This window comes from Squalius cephalus, assembly GCF_949319135.1.
Source record: "Squalius cephalus genome assembly, chromosome: 19".
Lineage (NCBI taxonomy): Eukaryota > Metazoa > Chordata > Actinopteri > Cypriniformes > Leuciscidae > Squalius > Squalius cephalus.
In genome coordinates, this window is record NC_137140.1 from 17,882,976 (window position 1) to 17,895,124 (window position 12,149).

The following is a 12,149-nucleotide window of genomic DNA, read 5'->3' on the forward strand; positions in this document are numbered from 1 at the left end:
TTTTGTTAAGAGAATGCAAAAGTTCTGAGAGCAACTGCAGAATTTCTAGGGGGAAAAGTGGCTTCATGGCTCCAGAGACGGCCTATTCAATTCTGAGGCCCATCTCAAAGAGACAGTTGGAGGGAAAAAAACAAACAAAAAAAATTCACTGTATTCAATGAAACTGCAATTACTTTATCTCTGCTGTATGTTTACAATGTTATCTCAGATTTCACTCTTAATAGTCCATTTATAAACACATTGTCAGGCTTTGTCACAGCAGTCTTATGGAGAAAGAGGACTCAGAGGCAGAATGACCAAGATACTGAATTTTATTGACAAGACAAGGCACAATAGTGATGGTTAGGAGTGAGGATGATCCAAACAGTAGGACAGGGCAGTCAACAGGAGAAAGGGAAGACAGATGAGATCCGACCCGGGCAAAGGTAGGCAGGAGAACCGCAGAGATGGAGTAGCACCAGATAATGACAACACTGGAAATCAGGCAGTAGTTTGAGGAACCAGAGGCTGGAAACTTTGAGCTGCAACTGAAGCTGTATCAGTCTTACTGCCTGGTCTAGGGAGCAGAAGCCAGGGTGGATCAGGATGGAGGACATGAACAAACACAACAAGACAACAACAGCAGCACAGCAACTAGAGAAAGGAAAAGAAATAAGCTAATTTAATAGTAGATATAAAACAATGATACACAGAAAGGAAAATACTAGGAAGAAATAACTGGAACAACAAACAGAGAAAAAAATAAATAAAAATAAAAATAGAAAGCAAAAATAAGGCTTGGGAAAACAAAAGACTGGAACTAGACTACAGCAAACTCAGAAGAATAAAATGTAAAATCATAGAACTGGCAGGGAACACTGTCTATATTATTCTAAAAAAAATAATTAAATAAAAAAATAAATTAAAAAAATATCAGTAGACAAGCAAAAAAAAATCTCACACACGCAACAAACCAGCAAAGACACAAAGACAGGAGCACAATATAAAGGGATCAGAGCACATGAGGATCAGGTGAGCACAATTAGTGAAACAAGGACCAGACAAGGACTAAACAAGGGGGTGTGGTAAAGGGAAACAAGGAGGCAGTACAAGAGGAGCAAATGGTCAACACAAACAAAGACAAAGCCATGTGCTCAGGCACAAGACAAACAAAGAAACATTGAACAGAGACAAGACAAGACTGACAAGACTCTCAGGGCAGAACCCTGACACACATATTTACCACAATTCCACACATTCTTGTCATTGGTGAAATAGAGCAAAATTAGACAAATTTCCAAGTCTAAAATATAATATTAACTTGTTTATTAAAATGTCTTAAAAAAAATTATATCACATTTGAAAACAGTATTCTTGCTCGTGTGGTATTGCCTAACTATTTTGTCCCATATCTTGAATTTTGGGGACATTTTTATTTATTTTGGTGACATTTTTACTCCAGTAATTTGCGACCCTGGTGTGTTTGCGACCCTGGCATGGTGGCAGAGGGAGGGGCTCTTTTTTGAGAGCAAGCTGAAGCCCCTTCTGTTGCAAGACCCATTTCAAGTGAAACGGGTGGAACATAGAAAAGGCTGCTAGACCTTATTCAGAGCATCACCATGACAGGTATGAAAGCGAGGCTGTGAGGGATAGACTTACCACGTTTTCAGTGGTATCCACTGTAAGAAGCTGTAGAATTTTCCACAGCTCATGTTGTCTAGAGTTTTTTGTCTACTGAGATTTCTTGGAAGACAAGGAAATATTGTTGCGCTCAGATGAAGGCTAGTTGTAAGTCCAGGTGCATGAAAACCAATAAAATGTAGAAGAGACTGTAGATGGTTCGCACTCTAGACAAAACTAGACAAAGTAATTATGTATAATTATCAAAGTTATCATAATTATGAGCATTGAGAATAGCTGGATGGCTGAAACGTCTGCTCTTGCTCTATTAAAATAATTGATTCTTTTTGTTAAAGACTTTGTCTAGTTTTTCAGAGTGCGAACCATCTACAGTCTCGTCTCTACTGAGATTTCTTGGAAAGATATTTTAGCAGTGTTTTGTAAGCAGAACAATCCAAAAACACAATAAATAACAGTACAACCCACTGAAGAGATGTACTGTAGTCTAGCCCTCACAGCCTCACTTTCATTCCTGTTAAAAATCAAAGATGGCACAGCTGTGAAGGTCTATTGTGTGGTTCATAACAGTTATTACTAAAATCCAGAGGAAATGGTACATTTAACACAAAAAAGGGCATGTTAAGTACAGCAATTGTTGAATCTTGAGCTTTTCCTAATCCGTAAACTTGAACATTCTTATCTTCAGTATGACACTGAACATATTATCAACACTGGGTAGCATATGACCTTTTGGAAGAACTCCAGAATTTTCCACTCCCCTTATGACTTCAAGGGTCAAGCTCAGGCTTAAAAGCCCAGTTGAGGACACTGAGCCCAATTTTACTCAGCACTTGAAATCCCATGCATATGTGTATCTCTGATTGGCTTGCTGGGTAAGTATTTGCACAGGGAGAGCTGGGAACCGTTCCTCTCTGTAGATCATATCTATTCTTAGTTCCTAAGCTCATACCTCTTCTGCTTAACATGCCAGCAACTGAACTAAATGTCAGGCATCTTTCATGTTATACTACAGAAGTTAAACAGCTTTCAATGAATGCAGGTATAATGACCAAAACAACCAGAGGGTGGGAGGTGACATGCATGTCCTAGATTTGGTTGTGTTTATAAGCTTGTGTGGAAACTGCACTAAATGTCTTCTATGATATTCTTAAGTGTTAAAATAATTTCAAGGAATCGAGGGCCCTGTGTTTAACCAACAGAATAACTGAGATGTGACACAAATAATAATAATATTAAAATAAAATAAAAACATTTTTTGGTTTGGGTCTGAAAAGTTATCTGATAAAAAGCTTTGCACAAGTTCAGATTAAAATGAACTCAATAGAAGAGAAAAAACGGTCCAGTTATCAACTGGTTTCGTTGTATACCTTGATTGCAGTTGCGTTAGATAAAAGTGTCTGTCAAATGCATAAATGTAATTGTTTGAAAATTAACAGCATTTTTATTGTATTATTATTTGTATTATTATTATAGTCAGACGGAGACCTAAAAATTGGTATATCAGATAAGCAAAACTTGAATTAAACTATGTAACTGAATACATTTTGAAGTATGTACCAGACTTGAACGATGATTACAAAGAACAAAGGGAGGTGCTGATCACAGTGATAAATGCCATAACTATTATTGCATTTGAGTTTAGCAGAGATGACAGGCATGAACAGACACACCTGTCATGTTAGCTTGAATTCAGTGAGTCAGACATTTCTGTGCACAAATAATCTCACACATTCAGCACAACAGCCAAAAAGAAAATGCATTAATAAACAAATAAATTGTGAAAAAAAAAAAAATATCTTGAAACTAGTTATTAATGCAAACAATTATAATAAATGTAATTCCAAAATGTAATATTTTAGCACATGCAGTGAAGCACTTGTCAGTATTGAGAGAAATGGGGAATAACTGTGCTGTCATATGATGATTTGTAATCATGAAAGGTTGAGTAAAGTACATAAATCAAATACATGCAATGGTCTTTGTTTAAACAGTGATGATCCAGGGTTCAGAAAAGTCTAAATCAATTAAATCAACATACCTCTGACCTGTCAGGCAACTTTTCCTGTATTTACCTAAAATATACAAGTTTTTGTTTCTTGCATTTCATTAATGCAAAAAATTATGTACTTGTGTAATCAAGAGATAATCAGCTATGCTGAATAGGAAGATATTAAATATATATAATAATATAATTAATAATATAAATATATAATATAATTATTATAGCCAGTGTTTATCTCACTAGTATGAAGCCTATATACCCTGACCACTGTAACAGACATGTGTGCGAATCACTGCACAATTCAAAGATATATACAAGCACACATAATCGTGAGATTAAGCAACCATTGTGTGCTGCACATATTCACCACAAAATATACTGATTTTCTCAATCAGTATTTTGTCACGGTTTTCAGTAAAAATAACTAAACATCCATAAAACAATATTTACTGTCTGATTAGCTATTAAGAGTTGTTTCCCGAGAATATACATTGAATTTAATTTATTTTTCCTCACCCAACTGAGAAGAAAGAAAGAAAGAAAGAAAGAAAGAAAGAAAGAAAGAAAGAAAGAAAGAAAGAAAGAAAGAAAGAAAGTATTTGCTTGCATTGTTTCTCTGCCTTCTCTGCTATCTAAACACAGACACTGGTTATGTGTACATAATTAGAATGGAAACGCCACTTTTAAGTTTGACCGTATTTTCGTTTTTAGGTTAAATGCCTTGTGAATGGGAGTGAATGGGGCACTTTTATGATAGCATCAAAAAATCGCTATTTTTAAAACACTAAGAAGGCATTAAGAACATTGTTTGTGTACAAAGAGTTTACTAAAAAGAAAGATTTTGAACAACTCACTGTGTTTCCGTACGCCGGCATTTTGTCATTGAAAAAATAGTCGATCTCCGTAACAGGGAGGAGAGTAAAGATGGAAAGCTCCTAAAGCTTAGTTCAATATAAATTCACGGATAATTTGTTGTTTTCTCGTTAGTGAAAATCAGTATTGACCTTGTATTTGAAAAAGGATCCTCATATAAGAAACAATACTAAAATTCAGAATCAGTTCATTCGCATTCGGAAATCGACTATTTTTGACTGTCAAAATGCCGGCGGACACAGCTACAGTGAGTTGTTCAAAATGTTTCCTTTTAGTAAACTCTGTGTACACAAACAATATTCTCAATGCTGTGTAGTGCCCCTGGTGATACTTTGAGCAAAGTTTCATGTTGTATCGAGCCTCCTTAGTGTTTTAAAAATAGTGATTTTTGATGCTATCATAAAAGTGCCCCATTCACTCCCATTCACAAGGCATTTTAACCTAAAACGAAAATACGGTCAAACTTAAAATTGGCGTTTCCATTCTAATTATGCTTTTAAACGAAAGTTTGCCTCGGGTAGATTAACAAAAAGAGTATACTGTAGGTTGCATTTTGGAGAGAGTTACCCTTTAACAATCAGTTAATTCAGTAGGAAACAATACAAGGTACAGGTTTCAAATCACCCTCGTGCTGAATTAATGTTACTTTACTGTAGAACTGTATACAAAGTTTATAGGTACTAGGTACTGATTTCAGTCAGCCGTATGTCATTCCTTGCCCTGACCATTTCCACCACAGCCAACTCCTACTGGTCAGTCAGAACACGTGGGCGACCACCACCAGGTGTTTCCTGTTAATTCTGAGAGTAAAGCAGTATGCTGTCAATATTTTACTACTATAAATGACATAAAACTGTGACTACATGTTGTTCTTCTATGCAGTAATGCCATTTACAGTACTATATTGTAAAAGTATAGTGAATAGTTACTGTAGCAAACTTACTGTTTTTTTTTTGGTGAAAAGTTCTGATGATAGAGCTGACCTTACCTTTGTAAGTTAGGCTGAACTAACCTGGCAGCCTCTTCCATGGTAAGGCCTCTGTTAACCACATGGTCAACAATGATGGCCCAGACTTCATTTGAGATGACAGTACCCTGTCTTCTCCCTACATTTCTCTGAAGACCACCTCTTTGTTGAGGAGCACCACCACCTCTTTGTCGAGGAGCACGACCACCTCTTTGTCAGAGCACCACCATCTCTTTGTCAAGGAGCACCACCATCTCTTTGTCGAGGAGCACCACCACCTCTTTGTTGAGGATCACCACCACCTCTTTGTCAAGGATCACCACCAGCTCTTTGTCAAGGAGCACCACCACCTCTTTGTTGAGGAGCACCACCACCTCTTTTGTCGAGGAGTACCACCACCTCTTTGTCGAGGAACACCACCACCTCTTTGTCGAGGAGCACCACCACCTCTTTGTCGAGGAGCACCACCGCCTCTTTGTCGAGGAGCACCACCACCACCACCTCTTTGTTGAGGAGCACCACCACCTCTTTGCTGAGGCACACCACCACCTCTTTGTCGAGGAGCACCACCACCTCTTTGTCGAGGAGCACCACCACCACCACCTCTTTGTTGAGGAGCACCACCTCTCTCTACAAGTCTATCCTGCTCCATGTTTGAACATTGCAAAATCTCACACACAGTTCTACTTATATGGTATCTAAATGTGACCATCAGGTGAAAGTAATTAGTATTTGGTCTTTCTTGACTGAAAGCTCTTACAGCAATTTGTAACTTACAAATGATCAGGCAACAATCAGACTAGTTGAAAATCTATGGACATAATAAATAATTAATTGATTAAAAATTAAGATCAGTTGAATTAAATGATAGACAAATGTATTAAACTGAATGATAAGAGATGCAAATCAAAAGTTTGATATTATGAAAGGCAGTTACTGTGAATGAATAGTTGAAACAGATGCAACACATTATGTGTATTGAAAAGGATACTTTGTAATTTTGTGTTTTGTACTAACACAATTAAAAATATGCTGACATGTTTGAAAAAAGTTCACTTTCGATGATCTGTTGTAATATTAGTACTAAAAGATTTGAAAATTTACCAATTGCTTGTGAAAATTGTGCCAAAGCAATAAAAACCCCTGTAATATTCATATATTTTGTCTTAAGGAAAAATGCAAATGAAGTTAGAATAAATTTCTAATAAACTAATATATGATCTGATATATAAAGATTTGCACACAATGACCTTTTTGACCACATGCACTTTTTGATCCCATATTGAGATTCAGTTCAATTCGATATCTATCTGTATTTGCAGTCAAGACCCCCTCAGGATTGATTTTATACCACAAATATTGTGCAATCAAACTATGGCGGTAAAATCACAGAGCAACGAGAAGAACAAATCCTAGAAACTTAACCTGCATTACTTGCTTTTGAAATATCTGTATGTGACCTGTATGAAATTGGACTTAGAGAATCCAACAGAATGAAATGCTCTGGGCAGTTTTTTTTTATATTCCTGCTAGAAACTTTCTTTTTTCCAGCAAGCAACCATAGTTCTTAACAATAACAGCATGGCCTTAATAGAAAACACACAATTCCTTCACAAACACAAACATTTGAAGGCCTTGAAAATGGCGAGCCACTGTAATCTTTAGAAGATGAGACGGAAATTGAAAAGTTGGGCAGTAAAAGTCTTTCCTGAATTCTTATCTTAGTCGCACGCTCCACAGAGGCTTCCCAAATCCTTACTTTAAGGAAGAAAATCTCTCTCCATCACCCTAGTATTTTACACAAAGAGTAACAACCTGTAAAGCCATGCCAAGGAAAAGCACCTGATGGCAGGGCACACAGAGGTCAAAACTTTCCGCACCTGTCCCAAACTTTGTTGTGTTTGAAAACTGACCAAACCTAAAACCTGTCTCAACTTATTCTACAATATCCTTTTGTTTCTTCCAGCAAATCAAGGGCACTGTGACCTAGCCAGGGGATATCACGAGATAAGAGAAAGAACTTGACCAAAACAAAATAAGGGGTTGTTTATTGTGAACTGGGGCATAAGGGAAAAGAAACCACTCTTCTCATACCTCCTGCATATAGCACAGGGACAGTGTTGAAATGCATACCCATATCATATGTGACACATACCATGTTTTGACATCTAGATGATTTGATTGATCACAACTGTGTTCCAAGCTGTCAAGCCCACCAGAAAGGTCAAGGTATTTTTTCCCAGGACAACATATTCCAGCCCATCAACTAGCGCTGACCTTACTTGACCTTCTGAAATACAAACAAATGAGGAATGTTACATTGCAGTCATCAGTATCCTTTTGCTATCTGTATGAATGAAGATTAGGAACAGCTCTGCAGGATTTTGCTAATTAAATAATGGCCTGTTGTTGCACACAATAACTTTATTTTTCCTGGCATCGCTTCTCAGTCTGGCTAGCTAAACACTTTGGTAATGTGTGCATAATTAAACTTGTGGCAGCATAACATTAAAAACCCATAAACATAATAAAAGCTGACATGAGAATTGGTTTACATTTTTTATTTTTTTATTTTTTATTTTTTTTCACTACAAAAGGACTGTAAATTATTGGTAATACGAATAGAGAATTAACAACATTCTAATTTGTCCACACAATATTACTGCCATTGCTTATTTTGCTGTTTTGGGCAGTTTTAACAGTACACAAAGAGCGGTCATTTCAGAATTACCGTAATTACGAGATTCTGACTTGTTAAATGCATTCATGTCCACGTAGAAATCATAATTGCAACTTGTAAACTGAGTTTTCTGAGAACTGAGACTTGTACCTGTACTTGTACTGATCACGGCAACATCATGCAGAAACACTTGAAATGGCAACGGTTTCAGCAGTATAATGTAGTTAAGCAATAAGCAGTTAGTTTGTAATATTTCTGTTGATTAATTCCTGTATTTAGGGGCCAAGCACCGAAGGTGAGTAAATTAGTGTTAGTGTTATTCTTCTTCCGCTCTTGAGTCTATGGCAGTCCATAGTCTCAACATTAACCACAGCAATTTTGGTGTCTCTATTGCAATCACTTTAAAGCCATCAACTGTCCAAAGCTGCACTTAATGCTACTAATTTTTATGCTAAAGCTACTCTGCAATGCTTTGGCATATTGACACCAAACTTTGTACTGCGTGTGTCATTGTCACCTCACTTTCTTCTTTCTTCTGTAGGACTACAATAAGCATACAATACAGTTTAATGTTTAGCACAGAGTTGAATAAATATATAATGTCCAGCTAAATAAACTATAACTTTCTTAATGCATTTGTATAATGACTGTTGCAGTATTTGTTGTATTTTGGTTTTGTCTGGTGATTACTCAAAATACACAGATTCATTCATTATAGTATTGCACAGAAACTCATAATTTCAAGTCCTAGGACATGAATAGCTTTGAGCAGAACGTCCAGGATTGTTTATAAGGAGCCACAGAGTAGCCTATTTTTGGGAGGGTTTGGTTTGTAGACAGTGCCACCTCAGTGCCTGCGGCACTGGCATGGCCAAAATGTGCTGCTTCATTAAACACCAGTACATGATTGAGTCTGACTGTAGCACTGAGCTCAAAAGAGCTGATGAATGAGGGATGACAACAGCACCATCAACACAGATTCCTCCTGACAAAGGTATTTGTTTACAGGACTCGGTACATAAGAATAAAATAATGTTTTATAAAACTAGAGAAATTGGAATAATCACACAGCGTGGATCATTCTGAAAGAATAGATTGTAGCAATATCCATCTGCATTAGCAAGATCATAGTCTACTTGCAGCATTAACGTAGTTATCAAACCATGAGGAATATTCACGAGAAGTTAAATAAGGATGCAAAGTGATTAAATGGCTCTTATAGTCCAGTGTTTAATAAAGAGTCTTAAAGAGAGCTCTGTATGAGCTTTAATTTGACAATAACCTCTCAAAACATAGACATAAAGTTCAATGCTAATCTGTTGATAGACTGATGAAAATGTTGTAATCACGATCAAAAAGCTAGAATGGCATCAGTAACCTTAACGCATTTACAACCTTTCAGCTGTTTGCATCTTTCAGTCTTGCTATGTTGATTTTACCAATATGAAGCTTTTGGACGAATTTCATATGATCTCACAGGAAATGTGTTCAAAATCCCCACATTGCCAGAGGCAAATGACAAAGATGATTTGTGAGGACATTGCTTTGAAGGAATGCATTTCACAATTCAAGCATACATTTCTTTTGAAATGTCTATTATGGTGGGAAACCATGTCTGATGCCATGAGCATCAGCATTCAAAGCATGTGCTCATTTAACACTACCCTTGTAAAAAAGAAGTGCACTTAATTGTAATGAATGTGCACATGAGGTATACTTCAAGTCTTAAAAGTATATTTTATGAAAACTGTACTTATAACTGTACTTATGTACTTATACGTAATAAAAGGCCACGCAACACACTGAAGTACACTTTTAAAAAGTACACTTTGTAATACTGTCAAATTAAAAGTTTTACTTTAAAGTACATTTTAAATCATTGCGTTTTATAATTTTTGTTGTGCTTTAAAGAAGTACAATTATTTCGCTGTGTTGACTAACAAACTAAAGCACATGTAAGGTGTGTATTTTATAATACATTTAAAGTTAATATACTACATTGCAACATCATTACAAATGTTTAATGAATTTAAATATATGACACACAAGTTTGAATATAAATGATAGTGAAGGATATTTTAGTTTACCATAAATTCTAAAATTAAATTTTAACCATATTTAAAAGACTATAGAAATAAATATGAAATTACACAAAGATGTACTTAATACCTAATTAAGTGGCTCAAAAAAACAATCTTAATTGCATTTAGTATACATTTTAGCTATAAAACTTTTTTTTTTTTATTGCAAATAACATGCAATTAAGAGTCCCGGAATCCTTACATCAAGTTCACACCTTTTTATTTATTTACTTTCATTAATAAAAGTATGCTAAAGTGTACTCTTTAACAATAATATGGAAGACCGTTTTAGTAGACATGGAGATTCTATAATATACAGAAATTAATAAAGTATCTGTTTTAACAGTTGGTATCCACACAATTGTATCAATCAATCATATACAGTATAAGCACATACAAAAATGCATGAAATGGATATCTATACTGAGGTGAAGGTGGGATTGGCCCTAAATAGAATGACCACCATGTCACAGGTTTCCAACAGGAGACTCTGCATGTGTTGACATATAGCCATCGCACCATTTCAGACTGGAATTCATGGGGACTGGCATGTACCAGAGAGAGGTTATATAAGTTCGCTCTAAACTTAGACTCGGACAGAGCTGTTTGGTCTGCCAAAGAGTAACATGTTTGACATAATCTACAGGTCTATAATTTAAATACATGTAAAGGTCAATATTTTAAGGATACTTTAGGACCAAGGAAAAGAATGTCCTTGTATCCATATTTGTAGACTGTATTTGTTCCTGACTAAGTAGGCTACTCTTCTCATTGTATACATTTTGAAAAGAAAGGCTACTTTAATTTTCTATACTCTGATACAGTATCTTCATCAAAAAATATTTATATATTTTCTAAAAAGTATCATGCATGAACACAGGAACAGCTTCTTATGGTTGTACAATCTCACAGAAGAACCATGTGATGATTAGAAGCATGTGCTTATTTAGCACAGAATATCATGGCCTCTGTAGGTCATGTTTCTGTTATAAACATATTTTGCACTCTAATCTGATGTAATGATAATGTTAATATATTTAACTCTAATATATCTTACAGTAGTGGACTTTAGGGTCAGAAGTCCAAACCAGACTTAAAGCAGACTATTTTGATTGAGCTATAGAATGGCTAATATTTCAGAATAACCTTCATATTTGCAGGAGAAATTACCTTTAAAGCCATGCACCCTTGAGCAAAGATCTACACTAAAGCTACAATAAACAGCTTAACCAGGAAAGACGATTCTATGTAAATAAATGACGGCTTTGGTATAAAGCTATATCAGCTACTTTAAAAGCTGCATTAAAAAAATGCAATGGCACCCTTTTCACATAATGTGGTGAACATAATCTCTGATCTTAAAGAGATAGTTCATCCTTGAATTAAAATTCTGTTGTCCTTTACTCCTTTTGGACTTGTAGGACTGTAGGACTTGATATGTTTAGCCCCCTATTTACTCACTGCATGGAAAAGGGGAGCTTGGACATTCTTTAAAATATTTTATTTTATCATACGGAAAAACATGAGTAAATGATGACAGAATTGTAATTTTTGGATGAACTATCCCTTTAAGGCTTATATCTCTCAGTGTTGCAAATCAGACCGGACACTCTTTTTTTGTAGAAGGCTGTGTGTCACAGACAGAACCAGGCCACATAGCACTGCATTTTGGTATGTCTAACAAGCCCTCTAGTACTGCAGCCATAGTTTTTATTGCACCACAGGAGTGCTGGATATTTAAAGCAGGGATGTTAGCAATACTTAACAGCATCGAGCCATGAATAAACCACTAGCAGGAGTATTTTGTATTGAATATTAAAATTGGTGATAGTAATGGTGATGATCATACCTTAAAGGGACACTTCACCCATTTGCATTAAGCTTTGCATTGTTAGAAACCCAGTCATACTATTGAATGGTTGTGCA

The 12,149-nt window shown here is 35.9% G+C and overlaps 1 protein-coding gene across 3 annotated transcripts in view; it reads right to left on the reverse strand.

Moving 5' to 3' along the window:
• Window positions 1-321: 321 nt before the first annotated feature.
• The window catches only part of hectd2 (HECT domain containing 2), a 46,863-nt gene continuing 35,035 nt past the window's right edge, over window positions 322-12,149 (reverse strand). For all 3 annotated transcript variants that reach the window (XM_079850627.1, XM_079850628.1, XM_079850631.1), the window contains one exon: window positions 322-633. In XM_079850627.1, coding sequence (XP_079706753.1) covers window positions 381-633 — 253 coding nt within the window. In that variant the 3' untranslated portion in view covers window positions 322-380. The remainder of the gene's footprint in view (window positions 634-12,149) is intronic.